General features: G+C 56.8%; 1 protein-coding gene across 7 annotated transcripts in view; it reads right to left on the reverse strand.

Moving 5' to 3' along the window:
* Nucleotides 1–17,993, reverse strand: part of RAPGEF1 (Rap guanine nucleotide exchange factor 1) — a 120,915-nt gene that overhangs the window by 26,500 nt on the left and 76,422 nt on the right. For 6 of the 7 annotated variants that reach the window (XM_049638198.1, XM_049638200.1, XM_049638194.1 and 3 more), the window contains 6 exons: nt 16,041–16,129; nt 15,214–15,366; nt 14,618–14,741; nt 14,001–14,184; nt 12,071–12,577; nt 6,711–6,910 (listed from right to left, as the gene is read on the reverse strand). In XM_049638198.1, coding sequence (XP_049494155.1) covers nt 6,711–6,910; nt 12,071–12,577; nt 14,001–14,184; nt 14,618–14,741; nt 15,214–15,366; nt 16,041–16,129 — 1,257 coding nt within the window. Of the gene's footprint in view, nt 1–4,269; nt 4,429–6,710; nt 6,911–12,070; nt 12,578–14,000; nt 14,185–14,617; nt 14,742–15,213; nt 15,367–16,040; nt 16,130–17,993 lie in introns of all 7 variants that reach the window. The other variant, XM_049638201.1, reaches the window with a different exon arrangement.

Below are 17,993 nucleotides of genomic sequence, written 5' to 3' on the forward strand. Positions count from 1 at the left end.
CCCCCCCCCCCCCCCCCCCCCCCCCCCCCCCGTCTGTCCTGTGCACTTTCACTTCCTGTCTGCTCGCCAGGCAGCTCTTTCAGCCCACGGTCTCTGTGACAGCCGCTGGGCTGCCATTTAGGGCAGAAACGGTGAGTGACAGAGGCACTCGTGGGACTTCAGGGGCCTCCACGTGTCTCAGGGAGTGGGCCCTTGCCGTCTCACTGTGAGGGGAAGCCACGGCAGAGGAACACGGTCTACGAAGCAGGCCTTCCAGTGAAAGCATTTGTGCTGACGTGCAAAAACCTGGGTTCGACACCTCAGAGAATCTGAGTGTCCTCTGCCCAGGACGGGACACCAGCTGCTCTGCCCACCCTCCCCCGTCCTTTCTCACTGAAGTCTTAGAGATGATACACACTGGATGTTCTTACCCTAAAAATGTTTCACATAAACGACAGTTATCATGGGTCCCTCTCAAGTTCTTCTCAAAACCCGGGTCTTCCAGCAGTTTTACTTCCAGAATCATTCTGGAAGCCAAGACGGTAAAGAAGCATTTCAACACATTCCCAGCACCTGAGTCCATCTTCTAGGGGTAGTAAAATACCTGCGCCTTGCAGTCAGCGAAGAAGGGCTGCACCAGAAGCCAGTCTGGGGGTGGAGGAAGGTGACTGTTCTAACGTCAACATTTCAACCCCTGAAGGGCACTGGCAACCCTGATGGCTGCTGGGAGGTTTTCAACACCCTGGTCGAGGGTCAAGTGCATATAGACCCGATCCAACTTTTAAGATCCTTTTTAGAGTCACAAGACCAGCGTTCAGAAGCAAAGCCGAAGCAAGCCAGAGAGAAGGGACCTGGGGATTCAGCGCAGAGCGGGGAGGGCTGCCGCCGGAAGGACCGGAACTGGAGCGGAGGCGGAAGGCGGGCGGCCAGCATGGTGGGGCTGCAGGGAGGACGTGGCAGGCAGCCTGGGGGGGTGCCAGTAACCGAGAGAGACTCTGGGGACAGAAAGGGAGGACCCCACTATCAGGTCAGAGAGCTGTCTGTAGGAAGGCACCTCAATGAAGTGGCTTCCGGGGCCAGCTACACTGCCAAGGCCCGGCGGAATCCTATCAGGAACGGAGACCCGGCCTCCCTGCGCCTGGCTCTCCACATCCTTCCTGGCTCTCACTCGCTCACTCCTCATATCCCTGAGCACCTTCCTCTATCTAACAGCCCAGAGACCACATGCCTGTCCGGGTAGATGTCCAAGTTTCAGGACGCAGCACGAGCTGGGCAGGACGGGAAGTCTGTGGACTGCGAGCGAAGGCTTCTGTGGGACGAGAGCTGGGCAGACACAGTGGAAGATGCCAGGAAGAGTGCGAGCACCCCCTGGCCTGGCCCCCAAGGGCCATGCTCAGGAAGGAGCCTCGGGGGAAAAGGTCCGTTTCAGTGAAGGTGTGCCGACGCTAAGCACACGTGGGAGGGCCGGCTCGCTCACGACCCTTCAGCCAGCTGCCCCCTCACCTCACTCCTTGAGCGCTTACACCTGCGGTGACCTTCCAGCATGCACGGGAGGCCCCCACCTTCCAGGCAGGATAGAACATCCGTGGCGTGGAACATCTTGGACTTGTTTTCCCTGACCTTTGCCCTTTATCTCCCGGAAATCCTAACTGTCCTTCAGACAACGGCCCAAGTGCCACCTTTCCCAGGAGGCTCTGTCTGTCCTTGTCCCGGCTCCACGGCCCCGACGGTTCCCACGACAGCCTGTGACTCTACCGGGCTTACGCACACCCTGCCTCAGCGTGAGCCTCTTCCATGCTTGTACTCTGCCCACCGAGAGGCAAGCGCTCGTCGAGGGTGACAGGGCCTCTGAGCCGCTACGGATCCCTGCACGAGGAGAATCCCTGCGCTCGCTGAATTAAACTCAACCCGGAACACCAGGAAGAGCGAACAAGAGGCTTTTTCAGCCTCCGTCTCAATTACGCTTGGTCAATGCAGCCGTCCTGTTCCAATTCAAGAATCTTCTGGTAGGAGTAACAGGTCGCTGACAGGGTGAGGGGTCTTCAGGTTTGACAACCGCTGTACCCCTAAATGGCGTCCCTTCAGAATTCTGTGGTGGACTGACGACAGAGGCCCAGGAGAGACAGAACGAGGAGATTTGGGAATAACGGGCCTCTCTGAGAGCCACCCAAAGCCCTCCACTTGGGCTCATCTCAGAAGGCAAGTAGGAAATACACAAAGATGTTGGCCTTGCAATACATCACCACTTTGGGGGGGAGGGGGTCAGCGTGCCAGATGTCAAACGTTCCAAACCTTCAGGCCATTACTAACAGCTCTGGAGGCGGGAGGTGGGGTGGGGGACTTCCCTTTCTGAAATAAAGCACCTTTAGTAGTTCATTCCCTTGGGTTCTGCTGCGGAGTTGGTACGCAGAATGTGGTCTTTCTGATGCGAGGTGTCTGGGGACTCCCCTACGTCCCGGGGCTGGAAACTGGGACATACTCAAGCCCAGGCTTCATTAAAATGCTCTCAAACTTTCATCAACTCCGGAGTAAACAGAGCAGCTCACTGACAGCCCCCTAAGCCCAAACCATTCAAAAGGGACATTGTGGACACTTTCTTAGGATAACTCACACTTTCCTTCTGTTCACAGAGGGGAAAAAACGGTCAAGAGCTGGATTGTCTAAAGGCCAAGTTCTGCACGATTTGTGAAAGAAACTCGCCAGAAGTGCCTGCTGAGGAAACAGAGGGCGTCTGTGTGCCAGGGCAGGGCCGGGAGTAGGCAGGGAGGCCGCCGAGGGCTCTCAAGAGTTAGGCCCCAGCACCCAAAAGAAGAGTGCATTCCTCACCGCAGGCAGGACCATCTCGACCCGGGCCCTGGATAGGTGGTTCCCAAAGACGGAAACCAGACAGGACCACACTGGGAACCTGAGCTTCGGTAGGTCTCTCTCTGAGAGTCACCAGGTCAACCTCACTGGTTTTAGAGGGAAAAGGAAGTCCATTTGGGTTGACCATGAGGTTAAGTCATCTGTCCAAGCCCTCATGCACAGGATTAGGACAGAGCGGAGACTAGAATCCAGAGCTCTGAGAGCAAGCGCTATGATAGTACATTTCTAAGCTTACCATGTGCCTGGCAGTTTCCTATGATTTTACTTACTCCCTACAATCACAAAATCAGAGACAAGTAAAAGCATAACCTCAATGGAAAGAAGTGGAGGCCAAGAAGAGTAGGTAAATTACCCAAAGGCAGAACTGATTTTAAGGAGGACCCAGATGAAACCCTGTCCGTGTTCTATCCCTGCTGCTCAGTCCCATTTCAACAAATTAAAGGGAGAACGGTAGCTATTTCGGTTCCTGGACAGATGCAGATTCCAGCAAAAGACAAGAGACCGGCACCGTGCCTCCTCCAGTGTTAGTGTCCCCTAAGTTTCAGAAGTAAATCGCTCACAGCAATGGCTGCACCCATTCCCCTCCTTTGTCCACGTCTGTCCCTCTGCAACATGGTCTGCTGGAACACCCCCCCCCCCCACCCCCGCAAGAGGCCGAGTGTACCTCCCGACTCCCCGAATCCAGACCGGCCCCGTGATTCAACCAAGAGAATGCAAGAAAGTGACAGGGTGCCAATTCCGAGCCTAGGCCTTAAGATACCTCGCATGCTTCCGTTTCCTCCCTTGGAGCCCCGCCAGCTGCCACAGGAGCAAGCCCGGGCTAGCCTCACGGAGGCTAGTGGGTCATGAGGACCACAAATCAGCCCGCGGTCCTGGCTGAGGTTCCGGAGAGGTTAGCCAGGTCAGCCAAAATCAGATCAGCAGTCAGCCTACTGACCTGTGTCCTAAGCAATGCCAAGTGGTTACCGTCATTTTAGGCCACTGAGTTCTGGAATGGCCTGTCACACAGGGCCCCCAGACTCAGACTCAAACTCGGTCACAGCCTGATGAAGCCTGCTCTCTCTGGCCTTGCTTCCTGTGCAAAGACTATTTCTTCTTCAACACAGAACACTTACAGGGCTGACCCAAGGCCCAAGGGAGATCAAAATAAAAAGGCCAAAACACTCTGCCAGTTTACGCCTGAGCGGTGAGGCTCAGAGCGGGGCTGCCAACGTTCCCCCATCCCCACGCCCACCTCGCCCACCCCAACACTTCACACAGTCCTCAGGCCCCAGAGAGCCAACCGCGCACGCCCCTTCCCCCTTGTGCAGGGTCTGCAGGAGGACAGAGTCCGGCCTGGGTGGCAACACACACATCAGCAGGCACAGGCGACAAACGAAAGATCGCACTCACGTTTCCGAGAAAGAGCAGCGGGGAGCGACTCACCGAGGGCACGGGCAAGTTGCCGTGCCGGCTGAGAAAGGAGTTAGAGACGGACACACTGATGCCCTGAGTGGCACTGCCGTCCTCGGGGGTGAAGGCCACTTTAGTTTGCTGGACACAGTAGGAGACAGAGGAGAAGGAAGAAGCAGCATAGGAGGCCTGCTGGACAGAAGGGACGAGAGAGAAGACAGGGAAGGAGGGAGAAAAGCAGAGAACGGTCAGGCAGGTATACGAGAAGCATACCTAGGCTGCTACCTAAGTCTGCTCGGACACTCTGGAGAGGGACGGCTTCTCGGCTCAGCTCAGGAATCAAAGACGCCTGCCGAGGGCTACCCGGACGAGAGGGTGCCCTCCTTCACCTCCTCGTGACAGATTTAAAAAGCGAACTTTCGTACAAGTCGCATCCGCTGGAAGCGGTTGTAAGGCGCAAGGGGGCCAAGAGGGCCTGGAGCCCCGCGGACCCGGCTCTGGATCCCGTTTCTTCCACGTACTACTCAGGACCTCTTCCTCCTCCGTGGGAGCAGCCCCGGCAGTCGTCATGCTCCAGCGGAGCCCGTGCACTCCTGGGACCAGGCCATCCGGCTCTGAACCCGGGCCTCGCTGTTCGTGACCTGCTTGGCCTCGGGCATTATTTAAAGCTCTCTGTGCCTCAGGTTCATCATCCGTAAAGCGGGGACAACGCTGTCTGGGACCACGTATGTGTCAGGCACTCAACTGTGCCTGCCACACTGTACGTGGGCTGACGGGCACAGCGATCGCTACTGTTTTGCTGGTAAAACGGAGAGAGTCCTCCTGCACCTGCGTTTGAGAGCGGGCACGCCAAGCAGCCGGCACAGGGCACGTCACATGCCGTGTCGGGGCCTCAGCCAGAGTTGGGCTCGGTCCCCGCACCTTCTACTTCCAGCAGTGGGTAGGCTCCAGTTAAGTCACTCTGGCTTTCTCAGCCTCAGTTTACTTAACACGGGGGTGATAGAGGCTGTGGAGAGGATCATGGGAAACCAGACAGAAGCCCCAGTGCTGACACAGGGAGGCGTTCAGCCGAGCGTCTGCCCTGCCAGCATGGTGAGATGCTCCGCGGGCGCTCCCAGATGGGCTTGGTTCCAAGCGTGCTCACTAGGGATGTGTGTGAAGCCTGTGGGCTCCACGGTGCGGAGAAGATGCCAAGGGGCACCTGTGGACACTGGCAGGAGGGGCCGAGACTGTCTCAGATCTCCATGAAATCTGGTTCGGCTGCTCAACCAAACATTTTAGGTTAGGGGTCCCTGCGGCAGGCATTTCTATTTCCATGGTAAAGATCCCTTTTTGAAACGTTTTCAGAGTAATTCAGATTCACATTGGGGCACATTCAGGTGTTCGTGGGGGTGGGCAGGGTGGGTGAAGGACCGAGACCCTGAGTCTGAGTCGTGAGACACGGCTAGACAGTGGCAGACCAAGAACCCAGGGCGGGTGCTGCCTTTCCTCTGACAGACCGGGCTGTCTCCCAGGAGGCTAGGCGTGCTCCTGCCTTGTCGGCCCCTGAGCTCACTGAACGTGGGCTCAGGGACCCTGCGGGCGGGGGCTCGGAGAGTAACCTGGGGACCTTGGTTGTCCAGTCAGCAGTTGCCTCCCAGCAAGGGAAGGGTGGCACCTTTGTGTCCCCTCAGGACGGACGAAAGATGGCCGGCTAGCCGGTCACGTCTGCGGTGGAAACACCACCAGGCTGGCCAGCCCATGACCAAAACGGCACGTGCAGCTCTGAACAAGAATCCCCTTCGGAGGTGCACTCCTCCCAGAAAGCACGGCCGGATGAGATGCCTGGATTCTACAACCTGACCGCAGTCCACGCGGTTAGCAAACCGGCAGCAGGGAGAACAGGGTTCAGAGGCGGGCAGCAGGCACACCCCCCCTGCCCGGTCCCGGAATCTCACATGCTGCCCACGCAGCACAGCCGGCCTTCTGCGCCGACTGGAGCTCCGTTACCTACAGGGAATCCTCACACAGGAGTGTTTTCAGGGGAGGAGGGGCACCGTGCTTGGGACACAGAACGGCTCTGTTTACGGCCGTCGTGCTTCAATAGGGCTTGTTTCCACGGGGCCATCCGTGGCCAGGGTGGGGTGTAAGTCACCCTGTGTAGCGAGGCCATTATGTAAATCAAGTTCACAGATGGCCGTGCACAGACCATGCCCTGTGCTTTGATGGAGTCCCTCCTTTCTGGGAGGTCTATAGTGGAGCCAAAGAAGAGAGGAAAAAACACAAGAGACCGTCGGCAGAGAAAGCAAACATTCTGAGCACGAGCCAGGCCCAGCTGCAGGCGCGGCGATGGAAGCGAGGGCGCCACCACCCCCGGGGCGGGGAGGCCCGGAGGAAGCGAGAGCGCCCTGTGGCACCCGGCGCGGCACGCGCGGCACGCACGGCACGCACGGCACGCACGGCGGCCCGGGCCCCGGAAGCAGAGCGCGGCTTACCAGCTGCCGCTGCTTGGGGGGCAGGGCGGGGGGCGGGGCCAGCTCCTGCGGGGCCTCGGCGCTGAAGGAGTCGTTGAAGCCGTACACCTCCATGAGGAGCTTGTTCTTCTGCTGGTAGATGTGCTCGTTCTGCGGCGTCTGGTAGAACACGGACGGCTGCGGCTCCGAGTAGTCCTCCAGCAGCTGCATGTAGGCCAGCACTGCGAGACGGAGAGCGGGCGGGGCCCTGGCCGTGAGCGGGGGTCCCCCACCAGCGCGCCCCCTCCGCACCCCGACCCGTCCCCGCGGGCCCGCCACACCAGGCCGGGAGCTTTGGAGACACAACAAGAGGGAGCCCTACGGAAACCGTGGCTCGGGCCGAGGCCGGCGCGACCCTGCGGGCCGGGCGACCCACGTGGGGCGCTCCGGTGGAGCCGGTGACAGCGGGGAGGCCGGGCGTGTGGGGGCAGGGACACGCGGGAACTCCCTGTACTTCCCGCTCAGTGTCGCTGAGCTCTAATAAAGCCTCTTTTTAAAAAAGCATCTTGGGGCCCCCACCTCCCCGCTGACAAGCCCTGGGGGTCTCCGGCCCCGTTCCCACTCTCCCCCCACCCAGGGGGGGTGCGTACCACCCAGGTACACACTCCTCGTCCCGCACCTGGGACACCCGGGACGTGTGCACATGCTGTTCCCTGCTCTTCCCAGTCCTGCCGGGCACATTCCTCCCTCGCTCGTGGCTCGGCGTCCCCAGGGGCTCCTCGCCAGCCACTCGCCCGGCAGCCCCACCTTCTCCCCCTTGTGGCCACTCAGCCCTTCCCACAGCGTGTCCCGAGCCGTCTGCGGGACTGTCCCACGAGCACCAGCGCGTCGGGCACCGGCTCAGCTGCCGGGGCCTCACAGGGGCCAGCAAACAAGTCCTCTGCCCACCTGAGGCCTACACCCTCCCACAAGGCAGGAGACAGACCGGGAGAGAGGCGCCCGGGGGTGGACAGCAGAGCGGGCTGGCGGCGGGCGCTTCTCCCGAGCACGGATGAGCCACGTGAAGGACTTCTGCACCGAGCCTGCAGGCCAGCAAAGGCCGAGGCCGGGCCCAGGGTGCGGTGAGCAGAGCAGAGCCAGCAAGGGGAGACTGGAAGGAGCGAGGCAGTCGCCTGGGGGGTCACGAGAGGCTGTGGGAAAGGGGCAGGGATGCCGCGGGGCGAGGACCAACAAGGGCTCCCCTCGGGGCCTGCCCACGGCCGCTTTGTCTTGAGAAAACAACGCGGGGCCCCTGTGGTGGTTCGGGCGAAAGACTGCGGTGTGGGCGGAGGAGGGGAGAGTGGTTTGATGTGGGATAGATACACTTTTAAAGCTGATGTAACAGGGCTTACTGCCTCCCACTCGAGTTGAAGCCCCTGGAGGGCAGGGACCATAAGGGTCCGCCGGGTCCACGGCTGCATCGTCAGCACGTGACACGCCGCAGGTGTCCACAGATATTTGTAGAATGAATGAGTGAAGGAAACACGTGTCCTCCGTCCCGGCTGAGTCCCTGCTAAACCAGGCGGCGGCCCCGGGGTGGGTCTTGTAACGCACCCACTGGGCAAACAAGTAACAGCCGCTAAACTCCGTTCCCCCCTTCCAGCCCGGAGGCCACAGAACGTTCTCGGGCGAGAGACAAACGGCAAAGAAAGACGTGTTTGAATTCAAACACGTGCGTCCTCTCCTCCCTAAACATCCTTCCAGAAACCCCGGCCCTCGCCGCCCTGCCACCTGCCACCAAGCGGCCGCCTCACAGTGGCACAGCCCGTAGCTGCGCGGCCGCCCAGGGACGGGCTCCCTCGCCTGAGCCGTGCGGCATCACCGGAGCGGCCCCGGCAGCGGACGCCAGCAGGGGCCTCACCCACGCGGGGAGGCGAGACGTCTCAGGGACCCGTCCTCACAGGCACCCTCTCCTGAGGCAGGCGCAGAGGCCTCGGCCCTCGGGTGCGAGCATCAGTATGCGCCTCGCTCCTGACTTTTCGGGTGATCCGAGCCCCACCTCCAGAGCCAGGCCCTTCTGATGACTCCACGGGTTCGGGAAAGCGACCGTCTGGACCCGTGTCCAGCCCTCTGGCATCCTCGGGAAGGCCTTCTCTGATCCCCGTCTCTCTGTGGGACTAGAACCTCCACGTGACGCTCCCCGTGGCAAAGTCTGGGTCAAGGCCGGCCCGGAATGCAGTACTGCCTTTCTCTTCTCTCGGCAGCGGAGGAAGCTCCTGAGAGCAGGGGATCCGCGGCCAACACCAACACGCCCATGGCTGAAGGGCAGGTGCTGTTATGCCTCCTTGATTCACGAGTTAGGAACGAGGGCCGATCGACGTACTTACGGGGCCGCTGTGCACGCGCCAGGGGGGAACCGGTGACGACGGGAGCTGGGAAGGAAAAGGGCCCAGGTTTGGAAGCAAGGGAACTTAGGTGCGTGTGTGGCAGGCACGGGGATGCCAGCGAAGGCACCATCTGGAGCTGGGTGCTGTCCTCTTGGGTCATGTCACAAGCGCTATGAGCACCCGCTAGATACCAAGAGAAAGTGGCCAGGACAATTTTGCAGGGCTTAATTCTGTGTTTTCAAATAGTCTCCACATTGAGGGTAGACAGGGAATGCCTCTCTCGGGGGATGTCTTTCTGATGTCCTTCACCAAAAGGGGGATTGAAAAGAAGCGGTATAAGGGCCTTCGCTCCGACAAGCACTGAGCAGAGCGTGGCTGTACAACGCGGTACGTAAAGGCAGTCTCGCCCGGAGGGGACAGCTGCCACAAGCGCACCTCGCTGTCCCCCTTGAGCCCCGTGAGGCTCTCCTTCCATGCGGCACCAACACCATGAGGCCCCAGAGGAAGACGCAAGCCTCTGAAGGGGACCCCACATGCCTACCGAGTGCCCCCTACAAAGGCTGCACACAACCCTCTGTGGCAGACTCAGACGGGAAGCTTCCACAAGACCTGAACTGACGAAGTCCTCGCAGGGACCGGCTAACCAAGCAGAGAAACAGCAGTGAGGCTCACGACCGGAGGAATGAGGAAGAGGGGTCCGTTTCAAAAGCAGCCCAAGAGCTCAGAGAAGGGGGCAGCGGCATCACTGGGGACGCTCGCAGGCTGGTGCTCCCCGCGGGCACCCAGGGCAGTGATTAGGAAGCCTGTCGGGCACAAGGGGCTCGTGGGGCTGCCCTCAGCAAGAGGGGCCGAGGACCCTAAGGATGCCAGTGCCACCCAAAGGAGTAGGACACTGTGACACCAGGACTGCGTGTGTATGAGCTCGTCCAGCATTAATCACATATAAGGGATGATGTCGATCTCCTCCTTTCTCTCAAAGCAACTGTGCAAGTTTTCCACTGGGGCAAAGCCTGGAACGCCCCAAGGGTCCCCTCAGGGAGTGAGGAGCGGACTGGAGACGAGGGCTGTGCCTCAGGTTTGGGGTCCTTTCACAGGGCACAGAAACGACTCCCAGCAGCCTGGGGGTCACTGCTGAAACCCATACGGTCTCCACAAAGGAGGGCCGGACGCTCTCCTTCTTAGCGTGGGAGGCAGTGCGTGCGCTGTGCCAGGCAAACACAGGCCTGCTCTGAACCCCCTCTGCCACCCACTTGCCAGGTGATCCTGGCAAGGCTTAGTCCCCCTGCGCTCCCGTTTCTCCATCTATAAAACGGGCGCCAACATCACTGCCTGACCAGGGCGTAAGGACTAAATACGACAGTGCGGGAAGCCTTAACCCAGGTATGCCACACCTTAAGCTCCTAGTTTTTAAAGGTTTGCAGACACAAGTGCTACAGACACCGAGAGAAGAAATAAAGCCTAAAAATAGACGTCTAAATTAACAGAAAGTATTTTCAGCCACCGGAGACCTGAGGCTGCTGGAAAGGCAAGAGCGGACGACTCTCCTTTTCCTCCTCCTCTCTACAGCCCCTGCGTGCCCTGACCTGCTCTAAGAGCTGAGCAGGTGAGGCCCCTGGCTCCGTGGCCGGGCGCCACACATCTGTCGCGGTCTGCATGGATGCAATCCTACCCTGCATTCTGGGTTTGGATAATTTAATGGAAAGGGGAGGGGAGACAAGGGGAGAGGAGGGGAGGAAGAGAGAGGGGAGAGGGGAGAGGGGAGAGGGGAGAGGGGAGAGAGGGAGAGGAGACGGTGTGAGCCCAGGACGGCACACTGGCACGCTGCTCAAATCAAGGTAAGGTGGGTGGAGGGGAAGGGCCAGTAGCTCCCTAGACACCCGCTCGCGTAGAGGGAGACGTTCCTAGCACTGCCCCTGGTGACTCCCACCGGTAGTGCCCTGCTTTCTCCTGAGCGAACGACAGGCGGGAACGACCTCATCAGTCTGCACGGCCAGCTGTCCCTCCAGCGGGGAGACCACACCACCCAGGCCGTGACACATGCTGGGTGACACCCAGCAAGGAGCTGGGCGACAAGGCCCATCCGGCTGCCCTCGGGGCCGTCCTTGCCGCGTGTAACCAGGCCGGGTCTCCCCTTCTTTGAGAGTGGGTCTCATTCTAGCAGGGGCCGATCAGATGCTCTCATTTGGGAACCTGGAAGGGAGATTCAAGTCCTAGTTGGTGGAAGTCCTCTGCTGGATGCTTCGAGGCCAGGGAATCCTGGGGCTGTGTGGCCCACGCGAGCACACACACATCTGCGTGGTGGCAGCCAGTGCCGCAGAAGGGCCAAGCAGAGCCTGGCTGGTGGGGAGAGGGGGAGGGCGGGGCAGCCGTTACGGGAACTAGCAGAGAAACAGTCTCCGGTAGAACTCTACTTAGGAACCTGATGGCAAATTTACAGTTGGAAAATACAAAAATCTAAAATTTCAGCTCCATCCCTGGGCCCCAAGAACATCATCTATTCAAAATATGTGGTCTAAGAAACGTCCTCAGCAACTGCAACCAGGTGCCCTCAGATTCCAAGTCAGTACGTGACATTTCATGTCTGCAAACAGAAGACAGCAGGGGTACCAGGGACCTCTCTGAACAGCAACTGTGCACACTCTCGGGGATCCTCAGAAAACCCCTCTGTGGGCGTGGTGAGCTCTAACTAAGTTCAAACGTCCACCCTGCTTTGCCCTGATGTCGCTGTAATGCTGTCCTAAAGCTGGGACCCTCGTCTCTCTTTGCTGCTGCGTGTTCTGGCCAAACACTCGGGCTCTGCGGAGGCTTGGCCCGAGGTTTTAGAGCAGCCATAAGGACAGGTTGGCTTATCGGGCTCTGAAAACCATCACCAATATGGACAAGACAAGGCTCCCGGAAGTGTCCACGTGCCGCGGGCCCTATCTTTTAGGAAATCACGAGGCCACCGGTTTGATTTCGGCCTAATGCTTAAATAAAACACACCGCTGTTTTAGGTGACAAAATGTGCTTGCTGACAATGGCTGGACAAAAGCTTACTGTGTTTGTTTTTCTTCTCTGGTAGAGGAGGCGGTTTTTCCGGGTCACCCGATGACTCAGGAACAGTGAAGTCACCCACAAACTCGACAGAGGCTGGGGACCCTCCTTGCTGAAAGGGGAGAACAGCAGCAAAGGGCGTGAAGGGGACAGACGGGGCCGAGGCTGGGTTCTGCAGGTCAACCTCAGAGATGTTGTCGTATTGCGAGGGGTGTCGCTCGTAGGACACCCTGCAGCCAGAGCTGTCCGTGGTCTGCGAGGCCGCGCTCCTGCGCTTCTTCTCGGGGAGGGCAGGCGGCATGTCCATCTGCTGTCCTGGAGCTGAGGACCCCTCTTGCTGGGGACAGCTGCCAGGTGCCGGGGACAACTGGAAGGGATGGCCAAGGAACGGAGACCCAGACTCTCCCAAGGACTCCGGCAACGGGCTAAGATTACAGGCCACTTGCTGAGGTATCTGGTCTGCATTAGAGAGGTCTTGCTGAAGGAATTCGTAGTCGGGATCATAGTGATCTGCATTCACAACGGGAAGAACATGACCCGTCAGTCACGAGGCCCCGCAGAAATAAACAATCCAACCCTCCCCTTAACCCGGTGCCATTCATCACAGCGTGAGGACACAGCATCCCCGTCTCATCTCTAGGCTTCATTTCATACTCCTCATTCTTCTCCCTGCTTACAGAAGTAAAGCCGAGTGGGAAGATGGCTGTTTGCTTATTTGCCTCCATCGTTTGAATTAGAAAGAAAGAAAGAAAGAAAGAAAGAAAGAAAGAAAGAAAGAAAGAGAAAGAGAAGAAAGAAAAAGAAAGAGAAGAAAGAAAGAAAAAGAAAGGAAGACAGAAAGAAAGAAAGAAACAAAGAGGCATGACCACTGTAGGAAATGTGGCAAAAAAAAAAAAAAAAAAAAAAAAACCCAAAATCAAGAAAATAAAACTCATCCACAATCGCATTACTTAACTATCACCTGTTTACAATTTGACGTATTTCCTTAAATGTCTTTTTTTTTTCCCCCTAGGATTCATTTTTTAAACACCCAATTGAGAAAATACTAGGTCAGTGGTCTTGGATTTTGGCCATTACTCAATGCATCATGATTGACTTTTCATAGCTATGTATCACTCCACCAAGCGGATGCATGACGGTTCGTCGGATTCCCTAACACTTGAGTAGTTAGCTTGCTTCTGGGCCATCACTACTCCCAGTCATGCCGGGAGTAACGTCCTGGGATAGATCTTGCCACAGGGACGCCTGGGGGGCTTAGTCAGTTAAGCGTCTGACTGTTGATTTCAGCTCAGGTCATTATCTCGTGGTCCCGGCCACTGATGGCTCGGAGCCTGCGTCTGTCTGTCTCTCCTTCTCTCTGCCCCTTCCCCACTCAAGCTCTCTCTCTCTCTCTCTCTCTCTCAAAAGAAATAAATAAACATTAAAAAAAAGAAATCTTGCTACAAGCTTCTGATTAAACCCTCAAAGTGAAATGTCCAGCTCACGGGACACGAACAGCTTCATGCTCTCGGACCCTGGCACCAAGCTGCCTTTCGGACTCTCCTCCGGCCCCCGCGGCACGCGCTCGGCACCGACCGGGAGGTCAGCATGTGCTGCCCACCTACCCTCACCGTCCGTCAAAAGCCGTCAGGGGCTCTCCCCGTCATCTATAGCTCTGAGCACAGATGGCTCTTAATTTTGACCACGGGAGTCAGATCACACACTGACGGACTAACCACAGTAACAGCCACCATCTGAGCATCTCCCAGGCAGTTTCACATGGTTGTTCCATCTAAACGTTCAACCTCCTGGGGACAGACAGATACCGGCAGCCCCATCTTGCGGTCGAAGAGACAGATCAGGGTCGTAGGACCAAGACTGGCATCACCGTATGACCCCAAAGCGGCCACCAAGAAGCGGAGAGACAGGAGAGGTGAGAGATGGCTGAGCCCACCTAGTGTTTCACAGCTTGTGTTCCGGGAGCACTGCCCGCTGTCCCTGTCCAGAGAGGACAGCTGCTCGTCTGACTTGCTGAGCTTGCCCATGCTGCTGCAGGGGGACAGGCGGGGCGATTCTCCGCCGTATGAGTGGCTGCCTCCTGACAGCCGCCTCTGTGTGTAACAGTCCACATCAAAATCCTGGTGTGGAGAAATGAAAACCAGGCCCAAGTCACTTCTGAGAAATGGTGGCAGAGCCCAGGGGAGAGGAATCGGTACACTGACTTAGAGGAGACTGCCAAGCTCAGAAACCGGCTGCAAAGGCCCGTCTTTGATGTGACAAGCTGCGTCTGTGACTTCTGAGAAAGGAGCCTTTACGAGTGCTGGGAGTGTGTCGCCAGCGAGGGCCCCAGGGCCAGCCTCAGATGTCCGCAGGAGACGCTCTTTGGCTCCAGCCTCCCCACCCCGACCTCCTCCCCCATGTGGGAACTTCCACCCCGTCCGGTGGTCCCGTACAGAGAAAGAACGGTCCTCCCACTGCCAGGGGCTGAAGACCACTGGGTTTCTTTTCGCCTCAGGAGCCAAATTCCCACACCCAAAGCCTTCCTCTGCCTTCCAGATGGGGCGACATTACCTGCCTATTAATTCCAACGGGCAAACTGGAACCACTGGTGGCCCGACTCATGGGGGCCACGACGGCCACTCGGGTCGGGGACGGAGCTGACTGTCTTTTCTTCGGTGGCAATGCTGGTGGAGGACTGAAACAGATTAAGAAATCCTATCAAACCGAAAACCCAAACAGAAGCTCTTTAAAAAGGTGTCAGGGTCCAGAATGTGGGATTCTTTCATTAACAGAGACTTCACACCTACTTTGAACACTTTTAACTCCCGTCCCACTCCACCGCTGCCAAAAGAAAACCTATCAATGCCAAAACACCAAGAATCAGAAACATCTTTTCTTTTCCTTCCATAGTAAGTCGTACGAAGGCTAAGAGGCAAGCTGCTGGGAATTCTTGGAGGGCGCGGCAAGGGCGGGCCCTGGGGCCGGGCTCGCGTCCTCCACAGATGATCCTCCCCAAGGATGATCAAGATTCCAAGGCTTCTAAAGAGCGAGGGGTTGGGTTCCAAGTTCTTACCCTAATGGCACCGTCTTCGTTTTGGTTCATCTACCCATCCATTTATCAGATTACATCATAAACAGAAGAGGGTGCCAGAAAAATAAAAAATTACCTATTATCAACCACCCGAATGCCAGGTAAGGGGGGTTTGGGGGGCGCGACCTCTTCATCTGTAGAGTCTGGAAGCAGCTCGGCTGACTGGGACAGGCCACTTGTCTTGTTCAGAATCTCCATCTCTCGATCTGTCAGGGGGACCTCAGACTGGCTGGAGGATGAGAAGAACCTGGGATTACAGAAGGTTACAGAGCACACGCAGGTCCCGAGTGGGGCAGGATGTGACCGGGCCATGGAACCGAGGCAGGGCACCGGGCCGAGCAGCAGGAGCCCTGGACCCTGTCCCTGGAGCTCTATGGCACAGATGGGGTTTCAAGTCTGTTTGATCACCAAAAATAGCAGGAGTTCGGCCAGGAACCCCTGACTGCATCTGTTTCCTTGTCTGTAAGAGGGAACCTCAGAAGACATGGTCTAAAGGTTCTCGACATGCTCCAAATTATTATGTTTTATATTTTTACTAGGAGCTTGTAGCAGAAATGGTTACAAGGCCTTGAAACTGTCCACACTGCCCTCAGCAGTTTACTCTCTTGATGAAGCTCAGTTCTCTCAAGCCCAGTCCCCAAAACCCAACCCTCTAAGCTCTCTCCAGTTACGGAGGGAAGTGGCTCCGGAAAAGCGCAGGTGGGGGTCGTGGTCTCACGCGGCAGCCTGAGAAAGAGTCACGCTGACCGCTAACCCTGAGATCAGGCAACACTTCGAAACGTGAGCGAGCTGGACACACTTTAAAGCAACACAGGCCACCAGCAGCCTACCTGATGGGGCTCACGTTCTCTCTCAAGGGGAGACCCAAGTGGCCAGTGGCTGGAGGGTTTAGTCAGAACTCACCCATCAGGTCTGCAGGCTGGGGAACTGGGTTTCACTGGGCTGGTTGGAGACGGATGCCCCTGCTTCTCGATGGTAAGTCTGACCAGCTCCTGTACCCCACACAAGAGAGAAGCCATGAGGCACTACGACAGCTCCTTGCTGCTCGGTTTTCACCCCAAGGCAGGTCAGCTGTCTGTCCTCCGCCCAGTCTCTTTTTGTGCCTGCAGATTTCCCGCACACCGTTAATGCAAGTACTGTTCCATTTAGATAATCTGAACTTCCCAAAATGTCCCCTACCCTCCAAAAAATACCTTCATAGCGTGTTGAGACGTTTCAAGATACATAAAGGTACTTCCTCTTGGAAGAGGGAAATGACAAACCCTGCTGTCTCAAAATGACGAAGTTTAACACTGAAATTACATTCCAGCAGAACAGATTCCCAGCCAGTTTGTGGGGGGAGAACTACTCTTTAGTTCCTGAAAGCCATTAAATTACATCCTGTAACGTGCAGGGCGCTGCCTATGTTAAGGAGCAAACCTCCGGCATGGGGAGGGTGGTTTCCCAAAGCGAGGTGGCCCCGGGTGTGGCGGCAGCTGGTATCCCGAGATGACTGGTCAGCATCTTTGTTGACCGACAGAGAGTTAACGGCCTATTACCCAGTGGAGACGTGACTTTGGAAAATATATTTTTTACACAGAAAAAGAGAGAAAGATCAGGGCCTGCTTGTTTTTTTTTTTTTTTTCTCAACTAGAATGCAATTGTCCCCAGTTTGATGGGGTCTGATGATCACAAATACCCGTGTAAATACCACTCAAAAAATACCGAACATTTCCGCTGCTCTCTCCAGAGCCTCTGCCCCACCCCAACCATGGTTTTACTTCTGTTTTGCAGATTACATTTGCCCAGAACTTGACATAAATGGAACCGTGACGGTATGCACTCTCCCGCACGCATCTTGTCTGAACGGCTTTGTGGGGCGATCTCACTCACGTGCCGTAAACGCCGGCGCGATGGTTTTGTCTGCTCGCGGTGGAGCTGCCCTCAGCACTGCGACTTTTACTACTTCTGCTCCCCCACAAAAGAAGCTGTGCCCGTGACCAGCCACTTCCCCCAGCAGCCACAGCTCCGGGCAACCACCATCCTGCCCTGCCCTGTCTCTATTCTGCTTCTCTTTTGCTCAGTGTGACCACCCACGTCATCGTGCGCACGAGTAATCTGTTCCTTCTCGTTGCGGAGTTATATACTCCACTGTATGCACAAACCTACGTCTCTTTACCCGTTCTCCTGTTGATGGACATCTGGGTAAGACCTGTTTGCGTCTGGGGGCAGGGGGGAAGGTTCAGTATTTCAGCATGAATATCCATTTCTAAAGTTACAGAGGAGGCAGCAATGGGCGTGAGTGGGCAACATCGACATGCCCCTGAATGAGACTGCAAAAGCCTGTCCACACTCAAAATGCCACAGACACGAATCACAACACATGGGCTAAGGCAAGGTTAATATCCTCCCTAGCACAAGGATTCTGTCAGAAACACGAAAACTAGAAGAAAAAGACAAATACATCAAAACTAATACCAAAGAGGAAACTCACAGACATAAACATCAGTGCTCAATAGTCATCAGGGACTCTCCAGCTTTGATGGTAACAAAACAACCTTCCAGACACGGTAGGTAGGAGTAGTCCTTTGAGAACAGCCTTCTTAGAGGATGATTTGTCAGTATGTGTCAAAATTAAATATCTGTACTCTTTTTAAAAGAATTTAGCCCAAGGAGGGGTGCCTAGGTGGCTCAGTAGGTTGAGCGTCCGACTTTGGCTCATGTCATGATCTCACAGTTTGTGGGTTCGGGCCCCGCCTCGGGCTCTGTGCTGACAGTTCAGAGCCTGGAGCCTGTTTCAGATTCTGTGTCTCCCTCTCTCTCTGCCCCTCCCCCAGTCGTTCTCTCTCTCTCTCTCTCTCTCTCTCTCTCTCTCTG

This window comes from Panthera uncia, chromosome D4, assembly GCF_023721935.1.
Source record: "Panthera uncia isolate 11264 chromosome D4, Puncia_PCG_1.0, whole genome shotgun sequence".
Classification (NCBI taxonomy): Eukaryota; Metazoa; Chordata; class Mammalia; order Carnivora; family Felidae; genus Panthera; species Panthera uncia.